The sequence below is a fragment of the Triturus cristatus genome, chromosome 6 (assembly GCF_964204655.1).
Source record: "Triturus cristatus chromosome 6, aTriCri1.1, whole genome shotgun sequence".
Lineage (NCBI taxonomy): Eukaryota > Metazoa > Chordata > Amphibia > Caudata > Salamandridae > Triturus > Triturus cristatus.
The window spans coordinates 150,662,784-150,682,071 of record NC_140589.1 but is presented as its reverse complement, the minus strand read 5'-3'; the positions used below and the strand labels follow the sequence as shown (position 1 = coordinate 150,682,071).

General features: G+C 41.0%; 1 protein-coding gene across 1 annotated transcript in view; it reads right to left on the bottom strand.

Annotated features, from left to right (window-relative positions):
* The window catches only part of DNAH14 (dynein axonemal heavy chain 14), an 894,889-nt gene that overhangs the window by 398,028 nt on the left and 477,573 nt on the right, over window positions 1-19,288 (bottom strand). The window contains exons 48-51 of the mRNA XM_085610384.1: window positions 15,205-15,398; window positions 13,545-13,673; window positions 10,246-10,386; window positions 6,320-6,487 (exon numbers count right to left, since the gene is read on the bottom strand). Coding sequence (XP_085466510.1) covers window positions 6,320-6,487; window positions 10,246-10,386; window positions 13,545-13,673; window positions 15,205-15,398 — 632 coding nt within the window. The remainder of the gene's footprint in view (window positions 1-6,319; window positions 6,488-10,245; window positions 10,387-13,544; window positions 13,674-15,204; window positions 15,399-19,288) is intronic.

The window sequence follows — 19,288 nt, the reverse complement described above, 5'->3', positions numbered from 1 at the left end:
ACGAGGGTAATTGGACACTTCTAGGATGGTTCTGGGGCCTGCTATCCACTTGGGGTTGGAAGATTCTGATGATTGTAGGGGTTGTTGTAACGTTCCTATTCATGTGTTGTCTTTGTGTGCAGTGTGGTCCTGCCTTATGTAGTATTTGTGCTACAGCGTGTATAAGACGGCCATCTGTTACCAAGGAGACATTGATGGATAGAATGATGTTCCAGCAACAGCTGAACGATCTGATGAATATCGAAATCGACTCTGATCTCGATTAGTGCTTGCCTACATGAGGGCAAAAGGAGCGTCTGAGGTTCCGTGTGAATTGGAACGACACTTTTTGGGTGTGTTTTGAATATGGACGAGTCTGGTATCAGCGAACCGCAAATGGCGAGTTTAGTGGGTGTACGCGTTTTCGCTACGCTGCTATGTACGGATCGTCTCATTTCTAGGTATGTCCATTCGAACCCCCGGGTTCCATTTTAGATGCGGCATCCATTTTGTCTCTTGCCCTCAAGTAGCCAGCGAACGGACCTTGTCCGCTTTGTGACCCTGGGATTCCCAAGTTTCCATGGAGGACACGTGTTCCTTTGAGGGTGTCTTTTATGATGAGGGAAGTGTCACGGCAGAGGCAGATGGCCCCGCTCAGGGCTCATCTTGCCGTATTGGTCTATTGTTTCAGTCATGCTTGCATTTAGTCACGAGGTCTTTGATTCTGCGATCTGGTTTCCGTTATTACCCTCTACACTCGTTTCTAATCTGTTGTGCATCCTTGTTCTTCCTTTGCATCTGTTTCTGTCTTTCCTCTTAATGTGTTTACAGCCAGAATGGAATGTGCTTAATGTGGGGATGATCTGCTTTTACAGTTGGGAACCGGCAATGAAGCTGAAATTGTATTCCGGGTTTCTGAAACGTGAATGCGACCCTTTTGAAGTTTACTGTGGGAACTAAACTGTAACCTTTGTCTGCCATGTTGTTCTATGACCAAAATGTGTATAAAAGGAGCGATCCACTTGTGTAATTTGAAGCAGTCTCCCAGAACCTACACGTTGTGTACTTCTTGCGATTTCTGTATCCCTGCAGTAAATAAACGCTGATCTTTGACGCCGCCGGAAGTGTCCCGAGTCTCTGTGTTTGGTACGCCGGAACAGGTAACCCACGAAGGTTTCAGGTGTTGTCCCCTGGCACCGCTGGGCCTTAGAATAGCCCAGTCCTTCAACCCAAGAGGGATCACTAGTCCTTTTCATATTCTTTGTAATCCTGATGCTGTGTAATCTTCCTTTAGATCATCAGTCTTTCTTCTGTGATGGTTTGGACTTTACATGTGGGAGGATTGATTTTTGGTGAATGTGATCACTGCACATCCCGCATTAGTCTTCTTCACTGACCCTAGGGGAGAATTGATATGTTTTGATTGATTTATTTACTCTTTGGATTTCCAGAGAGCTCTAATTAGGTGAAACGTGTGACAGCTGCAAAGTCAGAAGCAAAAAGGTTCCTTGATTTGGTGAGTGATGTTAATTGTTTTGCAAGTATATTTTATGACAAGTATTTTTGAATCCATAGAGGAATTTCACAACAGGACTGTCAGTTCTTTTTACACTTACTTTTAGGCTGATCCACAGATGGCACCTTATTTCCCAAGGAACGCATGAGTAGTGGCTATATTACTGTAACCATAACATGCTTTTTTCCCCTGTTACATTCCAGGAACCTCGTGTGTTCTTTTTGATCTCTTTATTATATTGTACACATGTCACAACTTATGGGAAATGTTCACATCTGATTGATATGATGAGTCATAACTTTGCAGGGTTTCATAAGTAGAGGCAATGGCATTGCAGGTGGATTATGATGAGTTTCATTTAGGTTCGAGATTGTATGATTGTGTGTATGGAATTGTACATATAGCATTTGTGGGGGTGAAACGTCCAAGCTTTATGAAGACACAGCTTGTACTATTTACACCCTACTTGCGACTCAATGACAGTGAACCATTAATTACATAGGATGCTTCCCAATGAAGCATAGCCAAGTGCTACTAGTTATTTTGCAAAAGACTATGTCTAACCTTTTTACAGCTTTTATCAACTACATGAGCACCTTTTTCATTCTTTCACGATTCTTTGCACAGGAGCATTCTGTTCCAATTCTATAAACATATGACCACCAAGAACTGTTCAATGTGTTGAACAGTACTGAATGTATACATCTTATATACATTATAGGCAGTAGCGGTCCGTGGAGGGAGTTCCGTGGGGCGGTGAGGCGGGGCGGGGAAATGTAAACACCGGTATATGGATGAACGGAGGTAATTACACATTTAAATAAATAAAATGAATTCCTTTGCGCGCGCTGCATCTCAAAATACGATGCAGCGCGCGCAACAAATTTTGTTTTATTCATTTAAATGTGTACTTACCTCCGTTCATCCATATTCCGGTATTTACATTTCCCCACCCTGCCCCTCCCCTGCCCCGCCTCGCCTCACTGCCCCACCGAACTCCCTCCACGGACCGCTACTGATTATAGGTATGCGTCATGAGGCAAGTGTGATTTAGTCAAGAAAATATTATCTATTGAGGATGGGATTGGTGTATGACTTCTTGTTACAAAAAATGTTTAGGACCACATGCTAAATCAATTCCGACAGAGCCACTTGAGGTGATAATAATTATTCACCCAGGTTCTGAGGAATGCAGGGTTTCCCCATTGGAAAGTCTGTCTGTAATTTACAGGTGCATACCTGTGAGGGAAATCGTTTTTTACCTAGTGACTGAAGAGATTCTCTTCATTTTTCTGGTTGAAAGAGAATGTCAGCAAAATAAACTCTCTCATACAGTGAAGACCTGGTACAGAAACTACCACAAAGTCCTTCTACCACCAGCTTTCTCGATTCAGGCCCCAGCCAAGAGAAACTTAACAAATTAGAAAAGCTTGAAAAGAAATTGATAAGAGCTCAGCCACATGGGCACCTATTGGCCAACTATGTATAAGGCAATATAATTCTTGTAGGGCTGCAAGTGAAAAATGAGCCTTCCATCTTTACTGATGACCCACAATTTGGAGAAAAGTTTAGTTTTGTAGCAAATAATTGTTCCAGACATTGGATGTTGCTAGGAGTGGACACTTATTTGGAATACACATGTAAATTGACCAAGGAAATAGCGGATCTCAGAAGTGTGATCTTAGATGATGAGGAACTGACTATTGTAGGGTCCTGAGGTAATGGTTGGAGTACCTGAGAAGTGTATTGTGCTCAGTGAGTTTTCTATAGATAGTTGTATACAATTTTTGATCAACCACTTTGATTGTAATATCCAAAGGATCAATGGAGAAAATGCTGTATGACATTGTAAATTGGATGTCATGGCATCTCTCATTAAACTAGGTTACAAATTATTTTTACCTCAGTCAAATTCCCTGTCCAAATCATAAAGACATCATCAATGTATCACTTCCACAGGGTAATGTTATTGATAAAGGGGATTGATTTTGGGGTATAGGTACTTGTGTTTATTGCTAGCCATTTAGATATGAGCCTGGTCTGGAGATAAACCTGTTCCCATCACTGCACCTTTGTTCTTGTAAAAACAAAAGGGTTCCTAGGAACACAAAGAAGTTTTTCGCAAGGCGAGCTCCAATAATGGCACAATACAGTCAGTGAGTACTTGCATATGTCTAGGGTTTTTTTTCCAGCGTATCCCTTATCACCTCAAGTGCTTCCTTTTGTGGAATATTAGTATATAATGAGGTGATGTCAATTGTGACAGAAACCTGGATGTCACTTGCAGAAGGATGATCTTTGATCTGTCTGATAACATCCATAGTGTTCCTGACATGCGCTCTTGTATCAGGAACACATGTTTTAATGAACACATCTATGTATTTACAGAGTGGTTCCAAAATTGAGCCACACTCCGACACAGTGGAATGGTCTTGGGGTTTTTCCATCCATTTGTATATTTTTGGCAAAGTTTATATTGTCGGAATGCGGGATGCTTTTTATTGAGATACTCCTACTCCTACTCATTCAGGTAAACTCTGGCTAGTCCTCTGTCCATCACTGATCTGATTAGGCAGCTAACCTTCTGCATTGGATTGGTCCTGAATTTCATATAGTGTTCTTGTTACATTCAATTGCAATAAAATGTCATTGGTGCAATCCTCCATGTCCTCCATGTCCTAGATCACTATTGCTCCCCCTTTATCAGCAGGTTTGACTACTGCATTGGTGTTTTCCTTCAGTGTCTCCAGTACCAGTATTTCAGGCTTGGTTGTATTGTATTTTTATAGTCCCTCTTTTCCACTAATTGTGTCATATCTCTCAAGACCACCTTTCCGAATGCTAAAATCTGGTGTGTTATTGTGTGTGCTGGTGGTGTAAATGTTGATGGAGGTCTCAGTGTTTGGGACATTGATGGGCACACAACAGAGGCTCCTGGACAAGATCTAGGATTCTGCTATTGTCAGTGTAGATTTGGACAAGTTAATGATTGAGTTCCTGTCTGCCACCAGTGGTACTGCTGACAGTTTGTTTCCTGATTTTAGCACGTACATGGTCTCTGTCCCCTGTTACCTCTGCCTGATCTCCACACTGCCCCCACTCTGGGGTCTCCATCTGCCCTTAACCAAAAATGTTCTGTAATGTGAATCTATGTAGTCAGTAGAAGCTGTATTCACTGCTGAACTTGGTCTTGGTCGTTCATGGTCTCTGAGCCACTTGATGCTGAGGACTCAGGAAAAGTGATATACCTATGCTGTGGGGAAGCTTTCATGGTGTGGGTATGGTGCATATATATAAGCAATAAGTTTAATTCACCTGACCCATGGTGAACTTGAAGCTCAGGGTTCAGCATACTTCATCCAGGGTGATGTAAAGTACCTCACAATCTACCCCTCATTCAAACAGTGTTGCTATTACAGCTATATTTGTGGGATTTGAGGACAAACATTAGCCTCAAGTCTAAACCAGTTTTTTTTAAAGAGATATGTTTCTTGAATACTAAAGATGTTGCATTTGTTGCTTAGCATTTTATGGGAGTGTTCAAGTCTTTGAAAGTAAAGCTAATTATTCTCAACTCTATGTCAGTGACCAAGGTTTCTATGACATTTGATAATGTGCAGCGGTGCAATAAGTCATGTTAGTTTGTATGGTAATGCTGTGTGTGGAGTCTGAGTTCCCAAACGACCAACAGAAGGTTCCTATACCCTTTAAGATGAAACACATCTACTTGTAAACAGTACCCAACATATCCCCTGTGACCTGGGCTCTGTCCCTTGGACTGCTTAAGGTCCCCCTTTCAAAGGCTAGTTAGTATTCCTCACCTTTCACGTCCTCTCCTACATTGTTCTGGCCTTTAATGCTCCACTGGTCTCGGCTGCATAGGTGTGATGTCTTTGTCCAGTGGTAGTGCCAATAAGGATCTCAATCCTCATTTGTGTGTGAAGCTGAGGCTGTCTCTAGTGCTCCCCCTTCCCTCCAATGAGAGACTGGTGCCTCCTAGATGTTTAAATACGGCAGTACATGCTGCTATAATGTCCTCCAGGGTTGCTTTGTCTTGCCAAAATGGTGGTTTATTATTTTGCCACTCTCATCTAGTTTTATTGGGTGTAACTACACCGCTGGCTGGAAATAGCATCAGTGTGCCATCCAAGGCCAGATCTAGGAGCTTCTTGCTTTCTTTGGTAAATCTGAGATTTCTCCTCTTGCCTTGCCAAATATAGATGATATAACATAGTTAGCCCTATTGGTATAGGATCTTCTGGGCTCGAAGTAAGTCTGTCATTTTTAATTCTCTTCTTTTAAATATGGTTCTGGATAGAGCCTGAAAGTGCTGGATTTTTTACCTTGATATATCAGTCAGTCTTTTTTCTTGTTAAGATCATGATCTTGCCTTTTTCTTCATAGTAGTGCACATGGCTGACGATGTCTGGAAGAAGTTTACACCCAGGTCCTCTCCCTACTCTGTGAGCTCCATCTAGATGTGGTGGAGGATCCACTGCTGACTGAATGCAATAGCTTGCAGATGTACACCTGGTTATCTTGGCCTTCGACTCCCCATGGAAAGCCGCTGATCTGAATATTGTTTCTTGGTTTGTTATGTGGGTTGTACCCACAAAAAGGTTTAATTTATCAGATCCTACTAGATTTTTGGTGCTAATCTTCAATAAAAAAAAATAAAGCAATTAAACAATTTGAATTCACAAATAGCACAATCCTGAAATTTACTTGAATTGTCTTTGTTGTCACTGTTAAATTTTTACCTTACCTCTTTACCAATTCTCCAAAGTAATACACAGAACAACATATACAAAATATATCATTTACCTTGAAAAGATCCCGCAGATTAAATGTGTAATGGCACTTGGCTGGAGTAGGGAGCATGCTGTGACACATTTTATAGTATATAGCTATAGAGGCGGATGCCAAAAGGTCCCTGCATTTCAGAACATCAGGCAAGAAATCGTTGTGTTGCAAATAAATTCCCAACTGGATCTAAAGAATGAGAAGAAATGACATTAGAGACTTTGCTTGCATAGTTTCTACAGATGTAAAGAAGAGTTATTTTGGTAGACAAGTTAAGCTGAAATAGTAGCACCAGGAGTAAGAGGCTCATGAACAGTTAATTCACTATATTTATAATGATCGAGCTGGTTGTTATGCTGTTAAAAGAATTAGGTTGCCATTATTGCTATAATTTTCCATCTTTAGCAGATTCTTGTGTTCATTAGTCCATTCATACAATCCACAGGTATTTTTGCCTTCTCTTAAAAGAGGTAGTTTTCTATCGTGTATGTGCGTCAATGTATAAAGTACAAATAATTACATTACTTATGAACACAACTTACTATGGCTCATTTGCATCCTCCACCTACGTCTTCATCAAATAGTGTTTGTGATAGTTTGTTAAATGCTTGGTTGTACTTCATTTGTTTAAAGGCCATCCCAAATGATGACTTTGAATCCTCGAAAGAAAATGATTTAAACCCTCACAATATCCAATTTAATTACAATATTTAGGGCAGACCACATAGGTTAGTTCGGAATGTCTATTTACAAAAAAATGAAATTTGTTCTGTGAAGTTTTCTAAACTCCATTAGGGGTAGAGAACATAAGGAAAAGCATTCCTAATGATTCATGTGTTACAGATGTCACCAGGGGTATCCTTTTCAGGATGCATGCACCCTCAAACACCTAGTTGGCATGCTCCATCATTGGGTCTGGCTCCTCACAGCACCAATCATCCAGTTTCACCACTGATTCCCTATAACCCCAATGGGAAGGAGAAAGATTTCCACTATATGTTATGTTATGTTATTTTTATTTGTACCGCGCACAGCTGCCCCAGCAAAGGGGCGTCCTGGCGCTTTGAGAAGGTGAACACAACACAGCACTAAAAGCGGACAAAAGGAGACGAGACACAACAGATAAACTAAACAAATAAAAAGGTCTTGATAGCCCGTCTAAACTGAAGGAGCTCATCGATGGCCCGGATTTGTGGAGGAAGAGAATTCCACCAACTCGCTGCCAGGACTCGAAAGGAGCGGCCACCAATTCTGCTCAACTTAAAACGCGGGACCACTGCTAAATTCTGGCCTAGCGATCTAAGAGTGCGAGAGGGGACATAGGGGATCAGCAATTTCTCCAAGATTTGTGGGGAGTACCCTTTAGGATTTTAAATGCAAAGCAGAGAACCTTAAATCTAATCCTCTGCTGCACAGGGAGCCAGTGGAGAGAGCGCAGAGTATTGGACACCGAGCATCGCCTAGGCAGACCTGTCACCAGTCGGGCCGCAGCGTTTTGAACCCGCTGGAGCCGCAGAAATTCTGACTGGTTTATCCCCGCCAGTAGGGAGCTGGCATAGTCCAGCCTGGACAGCACTGATGCTTGGACCACCAGCTGTCTTGTGGGTGCATCAAAGAGCATATAGAGCCCCTTGTTAAGGGGCCCGCTGGGAATTGCACCATCCGCCCAATGTTTAGCAGGGCCCAATGTTAAAGTATGCCACTAGGTGGTTATAGAGGGGGTGTGTACAACCTGAAAAGTATACCCCTGGTGATATCTGTAAAACATAAATCATTGGGAATACTTAACCTTTCTGTAGGTTAGAAAACCTCACATACGTCACATTTGTCTGTAAATAGGATATTTGGGGGACGATATGTGATGGACCAATTACACCCTCCCATTCAATCGATCAATCAATCAGGGGTTGGTAAACTGCAGCTACTCACCCGTGAGGGTCTCAAGGTGCTGGGGAAGGGGGGGCTCCTTTGAGTGCTTGGATCATCCGAAGAGCCAGGTTTTGAGATCCTCCCTGAACTTGAGCAGTGCGTGGGCTTGCCAGAGGTGAAGGGGAAGTGGTTCCAGACTTACCTCCCATTCTGGTCTTGTAGATGCGTGGGACAGAGGCCAGAGCGAGGTCGGCTGATCGGAGGTGTCTCTTGAGTGCGTGGAAGGGGAGGCGTTTGTTCAGGTATATTCCCCACCTTAATTTGTTTGAAGCACCACCTGGAGCATCACCCTCTTTGAGGGTGCACTTGCAATATGTCACTAGTGGACTTATGGACATCAACATCGAAAAGGACAATTAATGGCTTTATAGGAGGTGCTAATGGTTGTTCAGACTTTGAAGTGACATTATTCTCTGCAAGAGCAATGTGGATGCTTGCATGATGGCCTTCCTAACCACCTTCAAAAGCTGTAACTTGTACACATTGCTGCACTGCAAGGAGTTTGCAGGCTTAGGAAAAGAGACCACATCTTGAGGCCGGAAAATCTTTTCACTGGTGCTTTGTGCAGGTCAGGGTATTTTAGTATGTTTGTAGAGGATCAGCCGCTCTAGATCAGCCAGTTGATCCATCTCCATTTCTTGCAGAGCTACCAGCGTGGCAAGGCAGAACTGATGAGTGAATTAGGAACGTTTCTGCCTTGAAAGATGACCACCATCTTTGGAACTGTAAGTAGACGTTGGGCATTTATGCTACTGGAGGAGTGGAAAATTACCAGCCTCAATGTCTTTTTGGTACAAATTAATATTACTCCAATATAAAAACCTTAATCATCCAGTTACACTGCCCGGCATATATACAATCATAGGTGTCCAAGTGCAATTGCACAATGAAAAAGCAATCCTCTTTCTATGTAGTGAGACCCGATTGACCTACTGGATAGTTTGTTTATACATCAATACACTAAATACAGGGACATATATGTTAGGATCATGCCAGAAAAAGCTATTTTCACCCTAGCTCTGCATGTTCCTATCACTATATTGTTGGTCAGGAATTAAACTATTTTCCTTTTTTGGAACAATATTGGCCTTCCCGAGAAAGGTGGCCTCAAAGCAACTTGTAGTTTCTTGCAACTGTGTCACTAAGAATTCTTTCCATTAGAGCAACTGAAAACAAATTGTTTGCTAATGCAACCTGGAGGGAGGTAGTCTTGATTAAATAGCAAACCCACCTGTGTATTTCATACTGCTACTCTCTTCGGCAGGTAGATAAAAATGTATGATTGACATAGGCTTCTTAACCAATACAAATATATATTATTAAAGACAAGGGGAACCCAGCGGTATTGAGGGACCGAGGTAATAAGTATTTTTAAGGGAACATCGGTCCCTTACTTGCAAAATAACACACAAAAAATCAATACATAGAGGTACAATGAGGTATATGTTGGGTGTCCAAATGGAAAATCAAGATGTTTATTTAGTTAAAAAATAAAACCAATACAGTTGAAGAACAAACAAAAGATAAGCTAAAAAACTAAGCACAGACATTCCTCCATGTGACTGCAACGAAAACATAAAGGCCATAGTACCATGACATGAATTGTTGATATATAATTGTTCATGTGAACATAAGTACTTAGAAATAAATGTGACATGACCATTATGTTTTCATTCTAGTCACATGGATTAACGCTGAGCTTAGAAGGTTTTACACTTCTCTTTTGTTTGTTCTCCCACTATATTGATGTGTTATTTTTTAACTAAATAAATATCTTGATTTTCCATTTGGACACCTAAGATAGACCTCATTGTACCTCTATGTATTTGTTTCTCTCGTTATTTTGCAAATAAGGGACCAATGTTCCTTTAAAAAAACAAAAAACGCAAATAGCACTCACTGGTATTCAAACTCACAACCATATTATTTCTGTAAGTTCAAGCGCAGACTTAGCCATAGGTGTATTATTTCCCAAGACTATGCATTCTGCTTTCATATGTGCCAAAAACATACTTTACCTGGAAGATATGCTGCAAACTCTGTATAGAAGGCTGAGGCAGAGCCAGTATGCAAAAGTGTTTGAGAAGTCGAGGGCTGATCTCATTTCTCCCACCACCTGGTGGAGCACACGCAGCAATCAGCGATACATCCTGTACATGCTGAAAGAAACAAAGAAGGGACTCTACTGAAAGGACTGCACTCAAAAGCCTAATGAATAGAGCACTGTACATCTGCATATGCTTCCATTACATGGACTTGAAGGAGCTGTAAAGAATGTAATCTTCGATTGTTTGTGTCAGGTTTGTGTCAGGTTACAGTTCTGCCTAATTTCCATTCCTGGTACCCTTTATGTACATCTAAGTTAGGTGATATCTGGGAGGGCCACCATAGTAAATCATTTATGGATTTGTCCACCAAATATGACCTTCACAAATCCCGGTTCTCTAAACGTCTGTAGCTTAGATCTGCTCTGGGTTTTCATCTTGTGGTGCCGCAGGTCGTCCCACATTTCAGCCCAATTGAGGCTAAATTCACCAATAGGAGTATCAAAGCAAAACGGTTATCAAGGGTGCACGAGACCCAAGTTGGTAATATTCCTAACCTCTTTATATCCCTTTCAGAGAAATATAAAATGGATGTGGGGGACCTACCGACGGAGGAATGCAGAGATGCCAAGAAGGCCCCCCAGAAGAGGTTGCCATATCCGGTAGGCTTTGCCTAATTCAATTTCAGTACCTGCACAGGTAGAATACCTTGATATTTATTTTCGTCGCACAGCTTTTTACCGGATTTCCTCTCTGAATATTTTAGTTCATGAGGTTTTCCTGGTGCTGTTCAGTGTTCTCTTCTGAGAAGTATCCAGATTTTATTCTGACTATTTCCACCTCCCTTTGGAGCACCTACGGTTCTATCCTCAAGCCAGCACTGGCTTAGGGTTTTCTATCTTCTTGATTTTTCACCAGATAGTAACCCTTAAAGGAGCCCCTGCCCTATTATGAGCATTCTAAAATCTAGTAAGGCATAGTGGTGAAAGAAGGGAAGGTTCAATCTTTGGGCCATAAAGACAGCAAACACTTGGCATCCTCTACAACCAGAATATGACACTTTGAGCTCATCAATTGTTAGCTCACGTACTGTAGTCAGAGCTACCCCAAGCCAGCAGTGCCCGAACCCTTGTTCACCACTTTGGGACATGGACGTAGGGGTTGGAGGGGATTAAGTGGCTAACTGTTTCTTCAAATTAAACATTATTGATAGATTGTTTTCTTTGAAAGAGTTACACTGTTCCAAAAATGGTGCTGCCATAGTTTAAGCCACCCACAACCATAGTAGAGTTGGTTTACAAACCTCATCCAAGAGTCATATTCTGACCTATTCCATCCCTGGCTCTGCTTCACAGTTTGTAGATGGGCCATTCTCTCCTAATTTTCCCTATGCAATTTCTATGCCTAGAGTACAGAATTCAGCTATAGATCTAGTCTCATACTCTTACATTTCTTTTGCACTGGCCAGAATGAAGGACTTAATTGGGAGTCATGGTCGCTTGAGTGATTAGTACAATCATAATCCTCATTCCTGTTGGCTCTTCTGCTGTCATGAGGTTACTACCTCAAATGAACAATTTTCTTTGTCTGGAGCACTGGGCCCAAGCATGTGAAATGTTTCCTGGGTTCCATCCTGTTGCTGCGTTATTTTCAGATATAGAATCTGCAGAGGGAATAGTATAGATTAGATGATGATGGGCCTCATATAGAGGTGGGTGGTACGAAGAATCAGTCAAGAATCAGTAGATGCCCTTTCCACCCACCTCAACGTCCCCCTACTAATTTACTAAAAGAGTAAAGAGAAAGGCACTGATTCCAATGGCAGAGCACTAGCTTTGCAAAACTGGCATATCATGGCCACTGGTTTCCAATATCGGCCCAGTCTCCAGGCGCTGTGTGGTTTGAGCAATCCTCGGTCGGAGAGAGGTGGCGGTCGAAAAGCCTGGTCTTCAGCTGCTTCCTGATGAGGATAGCGCAGGTGATGGGGAGGTAATTCCAGGACTTGGCGGCAAGGTAGTTGAAGGCCACTTCATCAGCTGCCACGGATGTGGGGGACGAGGGCTAAGGTGAGGCTGGCGGAGTGGAGCTCACTGGTCGGTTGGTAGAAGGCCAGGCGGTGGTTGATGTAGGTTAGACCGGTTTTGTGGCGGGATTTGTAGGCGTGAGTGAGGAGATTGATGAGGCATCTCTTCTGGATGGGGAGCCAGTGGAGGGATCTGAGGTGAGGGGTGACGCAGTCTCTGCTGGGAAGGTTAAGGATGAGTCTTGCTGCTGAGTTCTGGATGGTCTGGAGGCGGTTGAGGAGCTGTTTGGTGGTTTCGGCGTAGAGGACGTTGCCATAGTCGAGTCCGCTTGAGATGAGGGCCTGGGTTACTGTCGTCCTGGTTGAGTTGTGGATCCACCGGAAGATCCTGGGGAGCATGCAAAGGGTGTGATAGCAGGCCGAGGAGACAGCGTTGATCTGATCAAGTGGAAAATATCAGCAACACTATTCGACATCCTTAAATTCACTCACAAAGTAGTGTGCAACTTGGCAGTCAATGAGGTTATGATTTTACTTTCCTAACCTACTAGTCAACACATTTTTTAAATGGAGTTAAACTGTGCATAAGACTACATAAAGTATAAGTCTCAGACGTCAATGGATATTCTAGCAGAATGACATTTCTTGCTCAATCTGACTTCACTGACCAATCACACCATCAAAAACATCCCTCTGTCTTGATAGATTAGCATTCTCACACTTCTTTCTTCCAAATTGATGTTACTATTCTTATTTATCTATGTTACTACTCTCTACAATTTGGTTACAGCGTAGCGTAGGATTCCATCACATCCACACCACATAAGTATGTTGCTGCATCTTGTTTCTCCATCTTCCATAGTGAATCCCCGTAGGTGGCAGCAGTTTGAAGTCATATACAGGTTACAATCTTTCCTCCTCTTCAGGAATCATGGCACATTGATGCTAGTTCATAACTACTGATGAGCTGGATAGGATGGCACAACACCTTACCTTGTAAGAGATATATGTCAATCTACCAAAAACTAGTGCCAGCCTAGACTTGCACAGCCATATTTAAACTTGAGCATATTGAGTTTAGAGTGCAACATGTAACCATCCTTGATTCTTTAGATCAGAAAGGGAATTTTAACTTTACACTTCAGGTTATTTTGTATTTGATATGATTTGCAAAGTTTAGAACGAAGAGAAAAACATTATGCAAATGTACTTTTGAATATATTGTATTGCATTAAAATGTATAATATACCTTCCATGACAGTTGCTTGGTGTCGAAAAATCCGCCTAGTTCTAGGAATTGTCGTATCAGCTCAAGAGGAGGCTGGGCACCATACTGTTCTGGTACTGGCATATTCAGATCGTCAATAAACATTGCCACCTTGAAAACAAGGTAAAGATCAACTATTAAGTCACATATAACTAAATACAATGAGTGCAGTCTTGTTGATTCGTCCTTGTGTTTGTTTAGCTACTCACTTTGAATAGCACTACTTCCACAACACAGAACCTTCAGAGAACTCTCAAAGAGATGATAATGGAGGCCCATGAAGAACAACAGACTTAAGAAGTTTGCATTTCTCCACTATCTTTCCTTAAAAGACATACATAAGCATCTGTTTTATTCTGTTAAAGGTAAAATCTCTGTTTTTACTTTGCTTGGTAACTTTTAGAGTATTCTAATGTACCTTGTCCATTTTTGTTAGTCAAATGACCTTAGTAAAGGCAGCTTTGAAGATGTTTTTAAAAAAAGAGGGACTGGGCAGATTTTGGAAACCAGTGGGCATGATATGTCAGTTTTGCAAAGCTAGTGCTTTTGCACGATGGGCTAGGGAGAGGGTGCTATTTCACTGCATGTGGTTGCTTTTCCCTATTAAGCTGGCTTAAGAAGCAGTTAGAAAAATCATCTGCACAGTGTTGTAATATTTATCAAAAATGTAATTAAGTGGTAAACCTAGATGTTTGGTAAATATCCTGAAATAACACAATAAAAAAAATTGCTTTTTTCTGTCTGGAAGCCCTACTTATAATGTTAACATTTCTTATTGAACAAGTAGCTGCAGGGGATAACATATTTGCATTTTGCCACATGTTCTGCCACATACCTGTACATAACACTTCCAGAGTCGACGAATTGGCCAGCATTTATACAGATGTTATAAGAAGAGCGCCTGGATTGCCCAGTTGCAAGTGTGGGCATCCTGAATGTGCAAACACCCAACTTTGGCAAGTATAATTAATAATGTGTGGGCCATGAAAAATGCCCTGAGAAATTAATTCTTGGTGCTTTGATGCACTGTTCCGAAACTTGACTAGTTCTGGACTTTTTTGGGTGAAATAACTTGAAATGTATGTAGGCAGGATACTCATAGCTACCTTTCTGTGGACACAGTCTAGAAGCCTGATATGTGCGCATATGTGGGACTCTTTACTTGACTTCCCCATTAAAGTGATGCTATAGGCAAAGGTTGATGGATGGTGGCACAACAGGTGAAGCTGAGCGTGAAATGTGCTTACTTTTACTTTATGCCAGTTAAGTGATTGGATGTGTTTGCCCAACAGAAGGTACATATTCAGGCACCGTTCACAAGCAGGAGTGTTGGAGTTAAAGGACTCCCCTATAAGTAGAGTGAGGAATGGGGATCCATTTCGGTGCCCACTACCTTTCTCCACTGATGAAGGAGTTAAAATGAAAATGAAACTATTAGTATCTTTGTGATGGACCAGGACTGGGCCCTTGCCTACCTGCATGGTTGCAGTGGTAAAATATAGATCTTCTCACTGTATCACTTATTGATTAACATATGGACCAGGACAAGTCGGCTTGTGGTTCTTCTTGTTGCACATTTTTATCTTTTAGCCAATAGTAGTCCAGTACATTTGTTGCACCACAGTGCGTTGTTAAGTCTTACCTTTCGAAATCTTGGTGCTCCAAGAGTGTCTTTGCCTTTCCTTGACAGCTTGTTGAGGATTTGTGCCTGTGTTCTGGCAGCACTGGTGTGGGCTCCAAATTGAATCGCTGACACAATAATACCTTTGGTTCTTTTGGACAGATGAGAACCTCCGTACACCAGGCTATCGGCATCAATACTAGCCAGAGAGATCTCTTTAACAAAGGTGATAAAAGAGAACTGTAAGATACCATGTAAGAAAAAGCTCCTCAATATATATCTTTCCTTATGTGTTTCACTCCAGTTGGACTTAAAAAAATATTTTGATTATGAACTTTCTTTTATCTTGGTTGCTACCATGATGCAGTTAAGTATGTAATATTGGTATTTTATAGCAGAATATGCATTTTTTGATGAGTTTGCTCCACAACCTCTGCTGCATCATGTACTCCTGCTAATCTATATATATTTTCCAATAAGAAATTTGACATTGATGCCGCAAGCGTTTACCACTGCATTCCTGCATTCTCAAACCATATATCCTGAATGCGCACACCATTGATTGTTCATGTATTATAATTACAAAGATAGCTTAGTTACTTACTTTGTTATTTGCTATTTTTGATGAGCACACTCCTGGCCTGTTATTTGGCTCAAGTGCTGTGTATATGTTTTAACCAAAAGAGCATGCATGGATAATGTGCTTGGCTTTCTAATGCTTTTTAACTAATTTAATACACTCCTTAGAGCTGTTTATAGAGATACAATCCTTTACTACAATATTGGCCTGATGTACGAAGTTTCCATTCAAAAACGTTGTCGCAAATGGCACAAAAGTTTTGAGCCGACTTTTGTACTAACTGGTTGGTTCACAAAAGTCTGAATTGTGGTGGGTTGCAATTCAAGATACCTCATCAATATTATTGGGGTAGGTAGCAACTTGCGACTCACTACCATCTCAGGGATAGAGGCTTGCTGGGATCAACAGACCATCATGTCTGAGAATGCATTAAATTTAAACAAAGCTCATTATCCTTAAAGGAAATGGGGTAACATTTGAAAGAAAACAATGTTTTCTTCAGAGTTTGTTTGGGAGTGGACAGTGGTCCCCGGGACCACTGCCTACTCATGCTCCCCAACAAACTTCTTTTTACATTCACAAACACAAGCAACCCAAGACCTGTTTGCCCCTTATTAGGCCTCATCAGTCAGGCAGAGGTTAGTTCTAGTGGCACAGTGTGCACGGTACCCAAGTCTGGCCATACCTGGGTTGCTTGTGTTCAAATTCAGCGAGAGTTTGGCCTGGTAGTTCGGCCTGGACTGTTCTAATTGGAGCAGAGTGAAGGCTGATTTCCATATGGCTAGGTTGAAGCTGAGATGGCAGGGTGTGCAAACTAACAATGGACTGGGAGGAGGCTTGGAGTAATTTTAGTGGCTGAGACTAATTCAAGCATTCTACCTGTCACCTTTTTGTATACTTCAGTGCAACATAACATAACAAATCGTTATTTGGAAGTGACGCCCTAAACACGTCTCATCCAACTATCCATTTGTTATTCCAGAATCGCAAAATGGGGTTAATAGAGTCTAAAAAGCCATTTTGTGGTAACAAATGCTATCATCACAAAATGGCTTTGTACATCGGGCCTATAGCATCTTAAACTCAGCATAGCAAATATGGGTCAGTCAAAACCAGAGTATATTCAGGAGGGGGTTAGTGGGAACATATTATTGGCAACACATTGTATAAGCATTATTTAACATAACAGTGTTCTTAATTAAAAATACTAAATGTTTGAGGCTCTCAGTGAAAAACTGAGTTGCCCAAGATTTCTCAATATTTTGTAAACTGCCAAAGCAAGGAACAGAACCCGTATAACCAAGGTACAAGTTATACTTGGTAAACTCAAACATATATGGAGAATGTTAGCAAATACAAAAACAGTAACAAAGGTGGAATGTGCCAGGCACAACTGGGACCCTTAAAATACAATAGAAGCATCCTCTATATTCATTCTACCGTACACATAAATCATATTGTTGTGTAACTTTGGTATCAGCTCTTAGAAAATGTTTCTGCATGGTTAGTTATGCCCCATACTAAACAATTGACTACTACTGACACACACAATGTGTTGTGTGCTTTTAACGCTAAGGTAGGCTCAGTCAGGAGAGGATGTAGCCACAAAAGCTCTCCCTTGCCACCATGATTTTAAAAATATCACAATTAAGTGGTCTGCCATTGCTTACATCTTAGATATCCATGTCCTGTCAGGCAGCACTACATTTGCAACCAATATTTGCACAGTGTTGTACATTTTACACTGCAGTAGTGTATATACAAATGAAATATTTTCATGTTGAATGGCAACCAAGATGGACCACAATCCTTTTGAAACTGACCATAATCCTATGCAGATGGTAATGCGTTCTCTTAATTTTAAAATTGATCCTAATGTGATAAATAATGGTGTCACTGAGATTTTCAAGGAGAAATCAAACTGAGCCCAACATAAGGGACTTATATAACTTGAAATGTTACCATCTTCCATTAAGAATATCAAAAAACAAATCCAAAAAATAAATATTATAGACAAAACAACTGTAAATTGCTACTAATAATCTAGAACTCCTACTATTAAATTGAACAGTCAAAAATGCTACTTTTTTTAAAGCAACAGCGGGAGAGTGACAGGTGGAAACTAAAAACTATGAGTATTATGCATCCTGGAATGGAAAGTAAAAAATAACTATTGAACAAAGACAGGACTTTGTAGAAGGATTATAGAATTACTGACAAAGAAAATTTGACAATAAGAATTCTTCACTTGAGCAATCTACTAGATAGTTGGAAGAATTTGTTACCAAAACGAAAATATATCTGTGATCACCTTCCTCACTTACATTGTCCGTTTGGAGGGACAACAGAGAAATATGAACTTTTAAAAATGTAAAAATAAATGAGTAGTCTGCACAGTCTGCTAGGAAACCAGTTTGGAAGGTGACCCAACAAACCGTTCCAGTTTAGGGGATCAGACATATTTCTTGGTTAACAACACTTTGTCTTTATACATGTGTAAATCTTAGGGGACGTAAACTTTTAAATACAAGACAAATTTTTGGAGGCCTTAAAACTCTTTATTTGTCATATGTACCTTCTCCAATCATACCGTTCTCCCCTACTGCTGGTCATTCTATTATTAGATCCATACAGCGGAAACACTGATCTTTCCACTTGAGGATGAATTTTGGGGCACTTATGTAAACTTATCCTTCCTTCTTATAAGATCACAAACTGTTACCACTCTCCTCAACATCTCCACTTGTAGGAGTAGGTCTCATCGATCGTCTTTTAACATCCCAAAAGCGGATTCTCATACCTTATTTCTTCTGCTCTGCCACTTCCTGTTCTCTTGAGGATTTCAGAGCTCAATTCGATGTTTTGCATTTTGATAGTGTGTGCATAGCTACTGGCACTAACGTGAGTGAAGAAATTCCAGTCTGAAAATCTACTTGAATAGATTGCTTAATCTGTTTGGAATTTTTGTTTTGCTAAATCTTGTGGTTTCCAGTTCGACTTTCAGTCTCTTTGCCTGGTATATATGCAGGTTTCCGTCATCCTTTTCAAGCTTACTTTTTAATATAAGAGGTATGGTCTCTGATCAGTTTGTTAGAGTGGTAAGCACTCTTCTAGTGTCTCTGAAAAATCACTTGGTGGGCCTGGTCAAATGTGATTTCTTTCTGAGTTCCTTAACTCATCCTTCTTTGTCTCTTTGCTTGTATTTTCTTGCGTTCCCATAATCTGGATGTTGTTGTGCCTTGTTTTTTTGCAATCTAGTCTTTCCTGTGGAGCTCAGAGATGTTCTTTCATTTCCTTGATTTTTTTCTTGTTAGTTACACCTCATTTGGTGACCTCAAATTACTGACACTGCGTTCCCCAGCGTGGTAACTCCTTTGGATACATTCATAATTGACCACAGCTTACATACTGCTAATCAATGTTGTAAATTCTACTAAAGGGGAATGGAGATCCCCCTTCACATTGGTTGCTCAGCCGCTGTCTCATTTGCTCTTTGTTTCCGAAGTCATCTTAGAAGCCCACTGA